This window comes from Macaca fascicularis, chromosome 19 (assembly GCF_037993035.2).
Source record: "Macaca fascicularis isolate 582-1 chromosome 19, T2T-MFA8v1.1".
Taxonomy (NCBI): Eukaryota; Metazoa; Chordata; class Mammalia; order Primates; family Cercopithecidae; genus Macaca; species Macaca fascicularis.
In genome coordinates this window covers 13,855,984-13,872,735 of record NC_088393.1, presented here as the reverse complement: position 1 = coordinate 13,872,735, position 16,752 = coordinate 13,855,984, and the positions used below count along the sequence as shown (strand labels likewise).

General features: G+C 45.6%; 1 protein-coding gene across 21 annotated transcripts in view; it reads left to right on the top strand.

The window, feature by feature from the left end:
* The window catches only part of CACNA1A (calcium voltage-gated channel subunit alpha1 A), a 432,044-nt gene that overhangs the window by 170,867 nt on the left and 244,425 nt on the right, over nucleotides 1-16,752 (top strand). For 17 of the 21 annotated variants that reach the window (XR_012428445.1, XM_045380278.2, XM_074026050.1 and 14 more), the window contains 2 exons: nucleotides 5,110-5,215; nucleotides 7,300-7,439. Coding sequence is in view for 20 of the 21 variants with exons in the window: in XM_045380278.2 (XP_045236213.2) it covers nucleotides 5,110-5,215; nucleotides 7,300-7,439 (246 nt within the window). In the remaining variant the exon portion in view is untranslated. Of the gene's footprint in view, nucleotides 1-4,767; nucleotides 4,896-5,109; nucleotides 5,216-7,299; nucleotides 7,440-16,752 lie in introns of all 21 variants that reach the window. The other 4 variants (XM_065534482.1, XM_074026048.1, XM_065534484.2 and 1 more) reach the window with 2 other exon arrangements.

Here is a 16,752-nt window from a genome sequence, read left to right as displayed (position 1 = left end):
AGGGGAGGGAGGTAATGGGAGCAGGTCATGCACCTTGCTGGTGCTGGGAGGACTTTGTTTTTGCTTTTGAGTGAGATGGGATCCATGGGAAGGCTTTGAATACTTCCACATGCGTTAGGCTGAAATTTTCTTTTCTGCTTTTGTCTCATTCCAACATTGCTCTTATATCTTCAAAATCTTGGGTTTCTTCTTAGGTTCTTTACCCAAGTGGGAGCAGAAGGCTGGTACCCAGGGCTCTTCAGTTCTCCCCCTGGGGTCAGAATGTGGAGGAGAAAGCTTGGAGGAGAAAGAGGAACCCCCACCTCTTTCTGGATGACTCAAAACCGCAATTACCTGAGCTCCTCCTTCTACCCCTGAAATAGAGGCACTTAGCACTTCCTAAACTTCCCGGTGCACACAAATCCCCTGGCGATCTTTTTAAATGCAGATTCTGACTCAGCAGGTGGATGCGGGGCCTGAGGCTGCATTCCTAACAGGTGCTGGTTCTGGGACCACACTTTGAGTAGCAAGGGTCTAAGGTCTTTGTTGCAGATGTCCATCTGGGGCATGTCTGTGGACACTTGCTGGTGTGTGGGTGAGCAGAGGGAGAGGGGCTGATGTTGGAGAAGCAGTGTGAGTATCTGTGTTTTACAAGAAGAAAATGAAGCAAGGTGGGAGATAAGAACCTCTTTCTTTTTGCCTATGTGCTAAGGTTTCATTGCCATACCCAGAGCGCCCTGGATCTGAAATCCAGGCGACACTGACTGGTTGAAACCCTGATGTTGCAGCCCATGAAAGTGCTGCATGCTGCATGGCGGCCTTCTGGGACTCTTCCTGGAACCTTCAGTGCCGGAGCCGATCCAAAGGAAGTCACATCCCTGCCATTGAGGGGCAGGAGGCCAGGGAACCGGAGGAGTGGGATGGTAGAAGCGCGTGTAAGGAGACTGAGTTGGCAGGGAGAGGAAGCGAAGTCAGCTTCAAATCATAGTGAGAGGAGACCAGGGAAGGGCTTGGCGTTGCTGCTCTGTGTACAAATATTGTCTCTTATTTTCCGGGCTGCAGGGTGAGGCAGAGTGGAGTATTTGTGCAACACGGCCCAGCTTTGTTCTCTGGGCTCCTAATGCCTGTCAGCTCGGAGGCAGAAAGCCAATCAGAGATGATCGTCGGCAAGGCCAGCTTTTGTTGGCTCCCCAAATTGCCCTGAGTCTCAGATTTTGCTTTTCAGAGTGTGCGTGGAGCTCGCCTTCAGCTGCTTTCAGCTGGAGGCAGAAGCTGAAGCTGGTGACAAAAGGAGGCCTGGTTTTCTTGGCTTTCCGAGAGTTTACGGAGGGGGTTTCTGTTTCACACTCCGTTTTCCCACCTGGAAAGCGGGTTCCACTCTCCCTCCGGCCTGGAAGGGATGGTTGTATGGTGCTTCCAAAATGCCAAACCTAACTCCAGGGCAGAAGAGGAGACTGAAACCAATTAATTTTCCAAAGGATAGAGCTAGGAGGAGGGGAGAGGTTTAGCATGGTCAAGTTCCCCAAGATGCACTAATTGATCTCCCTACGGAACACGGGATTTCAGTGCCCCCAGGGGACACTCAGCAATGTTTAGAGACCACTTGAGGTTGTCATCACTGGACAGGAGGGGATGCTACTGGCATCTAGCCCAGGGATACTGTTGAACGTACTGCAGTGCCCAGACAGCCCCACCAAGGAGAACGATCCACCCCTAAACCTAGTGCTGAGGTTGGGAAAACCTGCTCCAGAGTAACCAACACCCTATGGCTTTTCCACTCAAGCAGCCCCTTCTCCAATGCCTACACCTCCTTCTCAGAGATTGCCAGATCCATACGCCTGTTGGAGTGGCGCACTTCTGAGGGGTGTGGCAGGGGGACAGTGGATATTCCCATTCACCGGCTGATCAGCAGGTCACGAGCTAATATGAAATGAACAGGATAGACCCTCCCTACCTGCCCTGCAGATCCTCTGGTGGGACACTAGGGAGGGAGGCCTCCTCGACCCAGATGACAGTTCCCAGGATGCAGGGGGGAGTTTACCTGTGCAAACTGGAGAGAATGCAAATGGGGCACATAGAGATATGGACGTGGACGACCCCTCGCCTGCCTCGGGTCTTGGAAGAGCAGATTCTCAGAGGTCTGCCCTGATTACTGTAATTTTTTTTTTAATTGAGGTAAAATTAATATAATACAATTAACCATTTTAAAGTGGCATTTAGAGCTGGGCACTGTGATTCATGCCTGTAATCCCAGCACTTTGGGAGGCTGAAGAAGGAAGGTTGCCCAGGAGTTCAAGACCACCCTGGGCAACAAAGTAAGACTCCATCTCTTAAAAAAAAAAAATTAGATACACGCGGTGGCATGCACCTATAGTCCCAGCTACTCAGGAGGCTGAGGCAGGAGGATTGTTTGAGCCTAGGAATTCAAGGCTGCAGTGAGCTGTGATCATGCTACTGCACCCCAGCCTGGGTGACGGAGCAAAATCATGTTTCTTTAAAAAAATAAAAATAAACAAAAAAAGAAAGGAGAGGGGAGGGAGAGGCATTTGGTACATTCACAATGTTGTGTAACTATCACCTTCATCTAGTTCAAAAACATTAAGCAGTCACTCCCATTTCCCTTCCCATTCCCCAGGAACAACAAATCTGCTGTCTGCCTCTGGATGTGCCTATTAGGGACATTTTATATACATGGAATCATACAATATGGGGTATTTTATGTCTGCTGCTTTCACTTGGCGTAATGCTTTCAAGGTTCATTCCTCCTTTTTTTTTCTTTCTTTCTTTTTTTTTTTTTTTTTCTTTGAGACAGAGCTTTGCTTTTGTTGTCCAGGCTGGAATGCAATGGCACAATCTCGGCTCACCACAACCTCCGCCTCCCGAGTTCAAGCGATCCTCCTGCCTCAGCCTGCTGAGTAGCTAGGGTTACAGGCATGCGCCACCACGCTCAGCTAATTTTGTATTTTTTTCAGTAGAGACGGGGTTTCCCCATGTTGGTCAGACTGGTCTTGAACTCCGAACCTCAGGTGATCCGCCTGCCTTGGCCTCCCAAAGTACTGGGATTACAGGTGTGAGCCACCATGCCCGGCCTACTTCATTCCTTTTTCTGGCTGAATACTCTTCAGTTCTATGGGTAGACCACATTTGTTTATCCATTCATCCATTGATGAAATTTAGGTTGTTTCCGTCTTTCGGCTATTGTGAATAGTGCTGCTGTGAACATTTGTGTATGAGTGTTTGTTGGAGTACCTGTCTTACCATCCTTTCCTGTTTATACCTTGGAATGGAGTTACTGTGTCACATGGTAACTCTGTGTTTAACGTTTTGAGGAATCAACAACTGGTTTTCTATGACAGTTGCACTGATGTTGTTTTGTTGTTGTTGTTGTTGTTGTTGTTTTGAGACAGGAACTCACTCCCATTGCCCAGGCTGGAGTGCAGTGGTGCAGTCACGGTTCACTGCAGCCTCAACCTCCTGGGGCTCAAGCAATCCTCTCTCCTCAGCCTCCCAAGTAGCTGGCACTACAGGCCTGCGTCACCATGCCCGGCTAATGTTTTATATTTTTTGTAGAGATAGAGTCTCACTTTATTGCCTAGGCTGGTCTCAAACTCCTGTGCTCAAGTAATCCTCCTACCTCAGCCTCCCAAAGTGCTGGGATTACAGGCGTGAGCCACAGCACCTGGCCAGCTACACCATTTTATATTCCCACCAGCACGAGGGTTTCAATTTCTTCACATCTTCACCAACACTTGTTTTCTGTTTGTTTTTAATTTTAGCTATCCTTGTGGGTGTGAAGCTGTATCCCATTGGGGTTTGATTTGCACTTCCCTGATCACTAATACCTTCATGTACTTATTGGCCATTTGACTGTCTTCTTTGGAGAAATATCTATTCCAGCCTCCTGTCCATTTTTCAGTTGGGTTATCTTGTTGTTGTTGTAAATGTTCTTTATATATTCCTGGTACTAGACCCTTATCAGATACATGATTTGCAGATAGCTTCTCCCATTCTGTTACTTGTCTTTTAACTTTCTTGATAGTGTCCTCTGATGCACAAAAGGTTTAAATTTTGATGAAGCCCAGTGTATCTGTTTTTTCTTCTGTGGCTCATGCGTTAGGTGTCAAATCTGATCACAATGTTTTATTTATTTATTTATTTACTTATTTATTATTTTATTTATTTTTGAGATGGAGTCTTGCTCTGTTGCCCAGGCTGGACTGCAGTGGCTTGATCTCGGCTCACTGCAACCTCCACCTCCCATGTTCAAGCGATTCTCCTGCCCTGGCCTCCCAAGTAGCTGGGACTACAGGTGTGTGCCACCACGCCTGGCTAATTTTTGTATTTTTGGTAGAGACAGGGTTTCACCATGTTGGCCAGGCTGGTCTTGAAGTCCTGATCTCAAGTGATCCACCCACCTCGGCCTATATTTGTCTATTTTTAATTTATCTTTTTTTTTTTTTTTTTTTTTTTTGAGACAGAGCCTCCTTCTGCCACCCAGGCTGGTGTGCAGCAGTACAGTCATTGCTCGCTGCAGCCTCCACCTCCGTGGCTGAAGCGATTCTCTCGCTTCAGCCTCCCAAGTAGCTGGGACCACAGGTGCCGGCCATCATGCTGGGCTCTGCCACTATATTTGAAATTGCAGCCCTGACCCTTTCCACTGTCTATAGCCTTCACCATCTTACTACATAACACAGAATATATGATGTACTATATAACATGGTACATGCAGTTGACTGTATAACGTAGTATACATGATGTAGTTATCTCAATTATTTGCTCCTCCTCTAGGAAGCAGGAGGAAGCTTCTCCTCTTGTCTGCTTTGCTCTCAGCTGTGTCCCTAGCCCAGAACAGAGTCTGGCACGCAGCAGGTACTGAATGAATATGTGTTCAATGAATATTGCTGGTGAGATAGAAGGTGAATATCCACATTTCCCTTTAGAACTCACCTGCTCTGGGTTTGAGATCTGCAGGGATCTACTCCAGAGAGGAGAAAGAATAATTCCACCTGTACTGATGAGTTGGGAGGATCTGGAGGGCTTGAGATCTTTCTATTGGGGTCACTGGGCGTGGGTGCCCCTCCAAACACCCTTCTTTTCTTTAAACAAGATTTTTCCTTAATTCCCCAATACTCCCTTTGAATATATGATTTTAGCCACCATCATAGCGAATTGCATCGTCCTCGCACTGGAGCAGCATCTGCCTGATGATGACAAGACCCCGATGTCTGAACGGCTGGTGAGTGATGTCTTTTCTCGGGGGCTTTTCCTTGGCTTTAGCAGGACTTTGATTTTTGGGGGAGTGGAGCAGGGCACACAGGAGGCTCACAGTCCTGGAGCCCAGAGCCAGATCATGGGAAACCTAAATTTCTTTTTTTTTTTTTTTCTTGAAACAGAATCTCGCTCTGTCACCCAGGCTGGAGTGCAGTGGTTTAATCATAGCTCACTGCAGCCTCCACCTCCTGGGCTCAAGCCATCCTCCCACTGCAGCCTTCTGAGTAGCAGGGACTACAGGTGCCACCATGCCCAGCTAATTTTCTTATTTTTGTCTTTTTTGTAGAGATGGGGGTCTCACTAGGTTGCTTAGGCTGGTCTCAAACTGCCTACTTTGGCATATGACATAATTTCAGGCAGTATACTCAAATGAACATTGTTAATGTTAATAATTATGTCTTGACCAGGCACGGTAGCTCACGCCTGTAATCCCAGTACTTTGGGAGGCCAAGACAGGTAGATCACTTGAGGTCAGGAGTTCGAGACCAGCCTGACCAACATGGTAAGAGCCCGTCTCTACTAAAAAAATAATGCAAAATTAGCTGGATATGGTGGCGCACACCTGTCATCCCAGCTACTTGGGAGGCTGAGGCAGGAGAATCGCTTGAACGTGGGAGGCGGAGGTTACAGTGAGCCAAGATCACATCATCGCACTCCAGTCTGGGCAACAGGAGTGAAACTGTGACTCGGGGAAAAAAAAAGAAAGAAAGAAAGAAAAAAGAATATTACAAAGGATATAGATGAAGCGATGCATAGGGTGAGATACAGGAGAAGGGTGTGGCTGGCAGTTTCCAGGTAGCTTCAGGAGGGGAACTGGCATGAAGACCAAGGCATGATTCGAGGGTTAGGACTTTCAGCCCCACCCCCCAACCTCTGGAAGGGCAGAGGAGCTGAAAATCAAGTTGATCACCAATGAACGATTTAAATCCAACCCTCTAATCATGCCTTGGTTTTCCCGGTGACCAGCCCCCATCCTGAAGCTACCTAGAAGCTGCTAGCCGTCAGTCAGTCCTTAGCCTACAAAAAGACATCCCTTTGGAGATCCCAAGGATTTTAGGAGTTGTACGCCAGGAAACAATGTCAAAGACCCAACGTACATTTCACAAGGTCACAGTCTTCTAAAAACTATAACTAGCCTAGCAAACCTATGATGTCTAGACCTTTGCATTTTCACTTAAAATAATGCTAAATAAAAAGAGTCCGTTGAAAGACTGGTAAGCAAATAGACGTACCAGTGGCAAGCTGATGTGGAAAAAAAATCATTCAGGCAGAATGAAATGATTGAAGCTTGAGAAACATTGTTGTAACAGATGGGAAGACGTTCACATAGGGGCTCTGATGGAGAAGAGCTTATAGCTTAATTTCAAATATGATAGATTATCAGCTGGAAGCCAGAAGCAGCTGGAGGTTCTGCAGAGGAACTGGAGGTGAGGATACTGGCCACTTATCAGCCAGTACAGAACTCCTATTCCAAACCTTTAACAATCTACCAGCTGAGAACCATCCTAAGGAGTCAGATTTAGGAGTGAGGTCAATGCACAAGCTCCAGCCTCAAATGCCTTGAACGCTGCGTGTGACAAGTAAATCCTCTAAACCAATGCTTTCCATTAGAACTTTCTGCAGTCACAGAAATGATCTCCATCTGCCCTGTCCAGTAGGATCGTCACTTGAAATGTAGCCAGTGTGACTGCAGAACTGCGTTTTTTAATTTTATTGCATTTAAATTAATTTTAATTGAAATAGCCACATGTGGCCTGTGACTGTCGTATTGAATAAAGCAGGTGCAAACAAGCAATTCTGTTTGGCCAAGTGATATGTGACGTTGGCCCAAAAGGAATGAAGGAGGAAGTTGCCTTCTCTGAGCATTGGCTTTGCTTGCAAAAGGCTTTGGACAAGAGAACTCTGCAAGAGGCAGTGAGGGGTGGTGAGTGCAGGAGGGTCGAGGGAAGTGAGACGGTGGTGGATACTGATTTCTAGATGGGCTGGTTCCCTGGTCTTGCCAACATCTGCCCAGCCCAAGACGCTGAACTTGCGTTCTCTCCCTTCCAGGATGACACAGAACCATACTTCATTGGAATTTTTTGTTTCGAGGCTGGAATTAAAATCATTGCCCTTGGGTTTGCCTTCCACAAAGGCTCCTACTTGAGGAATGGCTGGAACGTCATGGACTTTGTGGTGGTGCTAACGGGGTAAGTGGCACGTGCTATACTCTTTGGATTTAACTAGCTGAAGGATTACGAGGCTTTTGGTTGGTGTGGTTTGCGCCGGGCTCAGGAAGGCTGAGCCCTTGTGTTCTCCCTCCCCTCATTATGCACCTGCCTCCTTTCTGCCAACACCCCACATCCATATCTCAGCTGTATATTAGAGCAGATGCTTTCTGTTACAATTAAAATAATAGCTCATTATCGTTGGCTGCTTCCAGAGTGCTTTATGCGCATTCTCTAATTTAATCCTTGCAACAACCCACTGAATTAGGAAATATTAATATTCCCATCTGACCACTGAGGAATCGGAAACTCAGAGCGTAACTTGCTTAAGGCCACCAAGCAAGTAAGTGATGAAAATGGGATATGAACAGAAGATTATGCATTCCAGAACTCAAGGTTTTAAGTGTTGTACGTGCATGGATCTCTTGATTTGCTTGAGGATATCTTGCTTTTATTTCAACTTGGTGAATGTGTTTTGAGAATGTCTGGGTGCAAGGGATTGTGATTATGACAAAGGAGAAAAGCAAGCTAAATAAGGTGCAGTCACTGTCTTCAAGGAGTTTTCAGATCCATATATGATGAACCGTGGTTGAAATGTGTGTATGCTTTCCTTGAAGCACCCTGTATGAGGTAGCACTTGCTGGTATAACAAAAAATAATGACTTAACACAGCAGAAGTTTATTTGTCACTCATAGAAAATTCAAAAGTGAGCTGGGTGTGGTGGTGCATGACTGTAATCTCAGCATTTTGGGAGGCTGAGATGGGAGGATCACTTGAGCTCAGGAGTTCAAGACCAGCCTGGGCAACATAGTGAGACCCCCCCCACCGTCACTAAAACATAAAATAAAAAAAAAATTAGCCAGGCATGGTGGTACATGCCTGGGAGAATTGCTTGAGCCCAGGAGTTGGAGGGAGCAGTGAGCTATGATCATACCACCACACTCTAGCCTGGGCAACAGAGCAAGACCCCATCTCAAAAAAAAAGTCCAAAATAATTGTTCCTAGTTGGCAAGTTCATCTGCTCCAATGACTGACGGACCCTAACCCTTGCCGTATTGTGGATCTTCATTGTCAGCCCACAGCATCTAATAACTCCATGCTTGTCTGTATCAAACCAGGAAGGAGAAATGAGCATAGAAGGTGATACTTGGGAAGGTTTATGAGTTTGGAAGGGGTGTGACCCATACCTGTTTCATTCATATCCTGTTGGCTAGAACTGGGTCACATGACCACACATCACTGCAAGGGAAGCTGGGAAGTATCAGATTGTGCTTAGAAGAAAAGGGAAATGGATTTGGAGAATTACCCACTAGTCTGTCAGGGACCTTAAAGACTTTTATTAGATTCCAGTAGGGACTTTACTATCTGTTACCAGTGGCTGGTTCCTCCACTTCCCACTCTCTGCTCTCCTCTGAGCTAAGTCTGGGCTCTTCTATTCTAAGATCCTTCTTCACTGGGACACCTTTTTCATAGTAATCATTTACAGGATCGTAGCTCTCCATGTTTTGTTGCTGCTCCATGTTCTGTCTCTCTTGGTGGATGTGATGGGTTGCAGCACCCACGCTGTGCTGGCTGGACTCTCAGAATGCAGATTTGTTTCAGAGCAATGTTGCCTCTCACAGAAGGAACTGTGGCCTATTGGGCTGTTTCTGTAGAGGCCTTCAGATGTCAGTGGTCTGTTGTAAGGACTCTGGGCTAGCTCTCATGGGCTTGGTGGTCACAGAGGGATCTTTGTTGGTTGTGCTCACAGTTCAGTGACTTGGGACCTTGATGGGTTCCAAGGACATATTATGGTGCTGGGCACTTTTCTCTTACCCTACTGGGAAGCTCACCTGGAAACAGCCTAGTGGCTAACTTTTTTGTTGTTTACAAAATGTAAACCTGGGCAGGGTGGCTCATGCCTGCATCCCAGCACATTGGGAGGCCAAGGTGGCAGGATTGCTTGAGCCCAGGAGTTTGAGACCAGCCTGGGCAACATAGCAAGACTGCATCTCCACAAAATAAAAATTAAAAATGTGTAAAGCTGGGTACAACGGCACATGCCTATAGCCCCAATTACTCAGGAGGCTGAAGAGGGAGGATTGCTTGAGCCTAACTAGTTTGAGACCAGCTTGGGCAAGCTAGCAAGATCCCATGCAAAAATAAGTACAGAATAATAGAGCAAACACCTGTGTATACATTCATTTATTCAATGACTATTTATTGAACACTTCTATGTGCCAGGTCCTGTTCTAGGCTCTGGGACACAGCAGTAAACGAAATAGAAAAATCCCCTGTTCTCATGGAGCTGCGAGTCTACTGATGGGGATGGACACAATTGATGGATGAATCAAGTGTGTCAGATGGCGGTGAGGGGTACAGAGGAAAAATAAAGCAGGGGAGGGATGGGATGTGTGGCAGGCAGGGGTGAGGGGTGCTGGAAGCCAGGGAAGGCTTCACTGGGAATGTGACATCTGAATGAAAACCTAAGGGGAGGTGAGTGAGTGAGCCATGAGGAAAGCTGGAACAGAGTGTCAGGCAAAGGGAACAGCCAGTGCAAAGGCTCTGAGGCTGGACTGTATCTGATGTGTTTGGTCAACAGTAAGAAGGCTCATGTGGCTAGAGAAGGTGACCAGAAGAATAGGGAGAACTGAGGATAGAGAAGTAATGGAGTAACCTGCCATCAAAACAAAACCTTTCTCTCTTTTTTTTTTTTTTTTTTTTTGACAGAGTCTCCCTCTGTCTCCCAGGCTGGAGTGCAGTGGTGCGATCTCGGCTCACTGCAGCCTCTGCCTCCCAGGTTCAAGTGATTCTCCTGCCTCAGCCTCCCAAGTAGCTTGAATTACAGGCGTGTACCACAACACCTAGCTAATTTTTGTATTTTTAGTAGAGACGGGTTTACACCATGTTGGCCAGGCTGGTCTCGAACTCCTGACCTCAAGTGATCCACCTGGCTCAGCCTCCCAAAATGCTGGGATTACAGGCATAAGCCACTGTACCCAGCAAAACAAAACCTTTCTAACCTTTCTAATCCCTGTTTTCTCCCTCCCTAGACCCATTCCTTTCTCTCCCCCATCTGGGGCACTTTCCTGAATTTTATGTTTATTATTTCCATTTATGTATTTACACTTTGGCTGCCTAAGTATATAAGAAATAGATGCTACCTATTTTTACACTTAAAAATGTTTTTTAAATAGCATCAGAGTGAGAACAGTTTACACTTTGACTACATACGTAGATAAGAAATATGTGGGCTGGGAATGGTGGCTCACACCTGTAATCCTAGCAATTTTGGAGGCAAAGATGGAAGGATTACTTGAGGCCAGAAGTTTGAGACCAGCCTGGCTAATGTAGTGAAACCCCGTCTCTACAAAATGAAATAAAATGTAATAAGATAATCAGCTGGCCATGGTGGTGTGCTCCTGTAGTCCCAGCTACTCAGGAGGCCAAGGTGGGAGGATCACTTGAGCCCAGAAGGTTGTCATTGTAGTGAGCTATGACTGCACTCCAGCTTGGGCAACAGAGCAAGACTCTGTCCCTAAAAAATAATGTTTTGTTTTTGTTTGAAATAAAGGCCAGGTGTGGTGGCTCACACTTGTAATCCTAGCACTTTGAGAGGCCAAGGCGGGAAGACTGCTTGAGTCCAGGAGTTTAAGACCAGCCTGGGCAACATGGTGAAACCCCATGTATACAAAAAATGCAAAAACAAGCATGCATGATGATGCATGCCTGTAGTCCCAGCTACTCAGAAGGCTGAGGTGGGAGGATCACCTGAGCCCAGGAGGTCAAGGCTGCAGTGAGCTGTGATTGCACCACTACACTCCAGCCTGGGTGACAGAGTGAGACCTTGTCTCAAAAAATAAAGAAATAAAAATTTAAAAAAGAAAAGAAAGAAAAAAAAAGAAATACATGGTACTGTTTTTCAAACTTCACATTTCTCTAACCTGACTTTTGTGTTTGACATGAGATAAATCTGATTAACGAGAATAGTTTTCATGCATCCATTTTCACAACTGCGTAGTATTCTGTGGTAGGAGTATGCTGCCGTTGTATTTATTTATTTGGATTGTTTCCAGCTTTGGGCAATTTTGGAGCAAAGTGTCCCTGCTTTCTCCCGAGTGAGTTTCTCTAGGGTACACACCCAGGAGTGGAACTGCTGAGTTGTATACTGTGTGCATCCTCAGCCCCAGTAGGTATTGCCAAATTACTCTGCAAAGTGGTTGCGCCAATTCAGGCTCCCTGGGGGCTGGCTTCTGCTGGCTGGGGCTGGCTTGACCTTGCTGACAGGAAGGAGCCTTAAAAAAATCCCTTAAAAATCCCTGTGTGGTGTTTTTTTTGTTTTACTTTTATTTTAAGTTTAGGGGTACAAGTGCAGATCTGTTACATGGGTAAACTTGTATCATGGGGGTTTGTTGTACAGGTTATTTCATCACCCAGGTATTAAGCCTAGTACCCATTAGTTATTTTTCTTGATCCTATCTCTCCTCCCACCCTCCAAAAGGCCCCAGTGCGTGTTGTTCGCCTCTGTGTGTCCGTGTGTTATCATCATTTAGCTCCCACTTAGAACACGCAATATTTGGTTTTCTGTTCCTGCATTAGTTTGCTAAGGATAATGACCTCCAGCTCCATCCATGTCCCTGCAAAGGGCATGATCTTGTTCTTTTTTATGGCTGCATAGTATTCCACGGTGTATATGTACCATATTTTCTTTATCCAGTCTATCATTGATGGGCTTTTGCAACCCTGTTTTTTGTTTTTCATAATAACGTGGTTATGGAAATACTTAGGGAAACTCATATACTACTGAGTGGTGTGATGGTTAATATTGAGTGTCAACTTTATCAGCTCGAAGGATGCAAAGTATTGTTCCTGGATGTGTCTGTGAGGGTGTTGCCCAAGGAGATTAACATTTGAGTCAGTGGACTGGGAGAGGCAGACCCACCCTCAATCTGTGTGGGCACCATCTAATGAGCTGCCAGTGCAGCCAGAATAAAAGCAGGCAGAAGAAGTTGGAAAGAGCAGACTTGCTGAGTCTTGTGGCCTTCATCTTTGTCCTGTGCTGGATGCTTCCTGCCCTCTAAAATCAGACTCCAAGTTCTTCAGCTTTTGGACTCATGGACTTACACCAGCGGTTAGCCAGGAGCTCTCGGGCCTTTGGCCACAGACTGAAGGCTGCACTGTCAGCTTCCTACTTTTGAGATTTGAGGACTCGGACGGATTCACCACTGGCTTCCTTGCTCTTCAGCCTGCAGATGGGCTATTGTGGGACTTTACCTTGTGATTGTGTGAGTCAGTGCTCCTTAATAAGCTCCCTTTCGTATATACATCTATCCTATTAGTTTTGTCCCACTAAAGAACCCTGACTAATACAGGTACCTAGTGGGTCTGAATAAGTGATCATTAAACTGAAGGCAGTCATTCAATAGGTCACTTTGTCACTTGTAAGTGTTCGTATCCACCTGCTTACAACAAGGTGGCCTTTCTTCAACTTTCCTGTCATCTGATGAAGGAGATTCTAGATTCATTCCTCTACACGAGAAATTCTTCATCTAGAACAGATAGATCCTAAGAGTGAGAGCTCATCGTTGGGATGAATGAATCTGCTGAAATTTTATGCAAGAAAAAAGTTGTGTATATGTATATTTTTTTCTGGTCTGTAGTTTGTTTGTTTTTTTTGAGATGGAGTCTCGCTCTGTCGCCCAGGCTGGAGTGCAGTGGCCGGATCTCAGCTCACTGCAAGCTCTGCCTCCCGGGTTTATGCCATTCTCCTGCCTCAGCCTCCCGAGTAGCTGGGACTACAGGCACCCGCCACTTCGCCCGGCTAGTTTTTTGTATTTTTTAGTAGAGACGGGGTTTCACTGTGTTAGCCAGGATGGTCTCGATCTCCTGACCTCATGATCCGCCCATCTCGGCCTCCCAAAGTGTTGGGATTACAGGCTTGAGCCACCGCGCCCGGCCAATCTGGTCTGTAGTTTTAATTAGATTCTCAGGGAATCCTGACCCTATCATGAAGAGCTTCTCTTCTAGGTTGGGTTCCTTTCGCATCCCCTTCTCCGTTCTTTTTGTATTCATCATGCATTTCTTTCACTTGCTTTTCTTGCTCTTATTTCTCTGGTAGTCAATTATCCTTCTTGTCTGGTGGTTCTGTCTCATTCAAATCAGGCGCATTGCTTAAATTTTATTACTCCAAATTCCAAGGTGCTGTTTAGTGTCCTGTTGTGTTGTAAGCTAGGAACAGGGAGGGGAAAGTAAAACGTTCTGCATGAGCTGGGTGCAGTGGCAAGCACCTGGAATTCCAGCTTTTGGAAGCTGAAGTGGGAGGATTCCCTGAGCCTAGGGGTTTAAGGCCAGTCTGGGCAACAAAGTGAGATTTTGTCTAAAAGAAAAAAAAAAATTTAGGCTGGGCGCTGTGGCTCATGCCTGTAATCCCAGCACTTTGGGAGGCAGAGGTGGGCAGATTGCTTGAGGTCAGGAGTTCGAGACAAGCCTGGCCAACATGGTGAAACCCCATCTCTACTAAAAATACAAAAAAAAAAAAAAAAAATTAGCCTGACATGGTGGTGTGGTGTGCACTGGTAATTCTAGTTATTCGGGAGGCTGAGGCAGCAGAATCACTTGAATCCAGGAGGCAGAGGTTGCAGTGAGCTGAGATGGTGACACTGCACTCCATCCTGGACGACAGAGTGAGACTCTCTCAAAACAGAAAAAAGGAAAAAGAAATAAAAAATACACACACACACACACAAACATCCTGCAGACCTAGCCTTCTGCCAATGTCAATGGTGAAGGAACACAGTAGACACTTAATTCTGTGTTTCAGAGAGGAGGGGACTCAAATATACTAATTTGACATTGAGACAGTGATGACTTTAATGAGCACAATGAGTAATTTCTTTTTTTTTTTTTTTTTTGTTTGAGACAGAGTGTAGTGGTGGTATCTCGGTTCACTGCAGCCCCTGCCTCCTGGGTTCCAGCAGTTCTCTTGCCTCAGCCTCCCGAGAGCTGGGATTACAGGCACATGGTGCCATGCCCGGCTAATTTTTGTATTTTTAGTAGAGATGGGGTTTCACTATATTGGCCAGACTGGTCTCGAACTCTGGACCTCAGGTGATCTGCCCACCTTGGCCTCCCAGAGCTCTGGGATTACAGGTGTGAGCCACCGTGCCCAGCCTAATGAGTACTTTCTGATTAACCTGTTGTCCTCTCAGATTCCTGAAGCAAACCACAGCGTTAAAACATCATTCATTTTTTGTGAACTACCAAGGTGTTTGCCTTCTTCTTGGGTGAAGTTTGGTGGAAAAGATCTTACTCCAGATATCTGTTTGTTCTTTGTAGCTCAGAGCCTCAGAGAAATCCTAACTTTGTAATTTTGTCAAACCTTTGTAAGGCATATTTTTATTGTATTTGTGTTCTGATCATGAAACTGAAAATGTGTAAGAGGAAGATTTCAGAAGCTTGGCTGTATGTCTGAGATGATAGTTCTTTTACTGTCATTCTCAAATATATGTAAATATTGAAGAGCTCAAATAACACAAATTATGCATGTTAAGAAAAGAGACTGTGAACCTCACCAGAGAAGGGGTGAGCACAATTTTTTTTTCTTTTTTTTATTCACAGGGTTAGCACTGTACCTGGCACATAATAAATTCTCAGTAAAATAAATGGTTGTTAAGCTGGAAAAGGGTAACACTTCTGATGAGTGTCCTGGGAAATTTACTAAGCTGTTTAGAAGATGGGACCAACACACTGATAGAGATAGTCAGATAGTCCAGAATTCTGTGGCAGATGCCCTGAACATCAGATGAGATATAAGACAGAGAAGCTCGGGTCTTTGCCAGCTCTGACATTTTGTGACTCTGTGAAAACGAAGGTTCCTTTTTAGAAGGGACTATATACTGCCTCAGGCTTTGGGCCATTTTGTTGAAGATCAGAGGCAAGGAAAAGATGGAACTACACTGGGACCAGCAGGGAAAGATGTTTTTGGTCTTGTAGCATCATTGAATTTTTTTTTTTTTTTTTTTGAGTTGGAGTTTTGCTCTTATTGTCCAGGCTGGAGTGCAATGGCATAATCTTGGCTCGCTGCAACCTCCGCCTCCCAGGTTCAAGCGATTCTCCTGCCTCAGCCTTCCGAGCAGCTGGGATTACAGGCATGCACCACCAAGCCCGGCTAATTTTTTGTATTTTTAGTAGAGACGGGGTTTCTGCATGTTGATCAGGCTGGTCTCAAACTCCTGATTTCAAGTGATCCGCCCACCTGTCTCCTAAAGTGCTGGGATTGCAAGCATGAGCCACCGCACCCGGCCACGTCATTGAATTTTAAGGCTCCGTGGACTCTGGCAGGTCCATCCCTTCTATTTTACTCACAAAGAAGTGAAGTAGTTTGTCCAAAGTCACACAGAGATGGTGGCAAGAGATCTTCTAGAATAAGAAGGTATCTTCATGTCACGGAGCCAGGAACCCTGACTTTGTGGGCAATGGGAGTGGTATAAATGTTTAATATCACCCCTCAGGTTCTGCCAGTAGAGCCCAGCTCTCTCTTCCTTCCTCTTGCCTCCTGACTAGCCTGTGGTCTCTTTTCAGAGAATAAGAAAGGGATTCCCAGAGAATAATCCTAGTTCCCTTGCTTTTCATTATATAGTTGAGGAAACCAAGTCTCTCAGAGAGGTCAGTGTCTTGACTATACACCTCTCACGTCCTCTCTCCTTTTTGATTAATTGAATAAATACATGTAGTTGCTGCTTACCTCCTTTCTTTCTTCACCGCTACCCCATGCAACTGCTCTGAGTTGCCATCACATGTAAACAGCATTCCAACAACAACAACAAAACACAACCAGCATTCTAACTCATGAGACCAACAACAGTTCCTATAAATACCAGCAGCCTTTTATTTTAATGTCTCTCTGCAGTAATTTCTCCCCTCCATGGATCAGTCATCCTTGGTACCAAAAGGATTCCCCACTGTGACACAAATGCTTTTTGTCATTCTCAGTGAGTTATACCATTGAGAGAGCATCGATCTTTTTATTGTTCAAAGCATTTGGTTGTCATGATATTTGCTGGACGATGTTTCACCAGGAACCACATCACTTCCTAGCAGCAGGAGCTATTTTCTTCCATCTTCTAACAACACCAGCAGTGACAGTGATAATAACGATGTTAGCTGCCATGGTTGTTATTCTTATCATTTATTGAGTACTTACTATGTGCCAGGGACTACATTAAGAGTTTTATGTGCATTATCACAGTTAGCCTCACTAGCCTTTGTACAGATGAATCTGAGGCTCAGAGAGGTTAAGCTGCTCGCAAGGGAGTC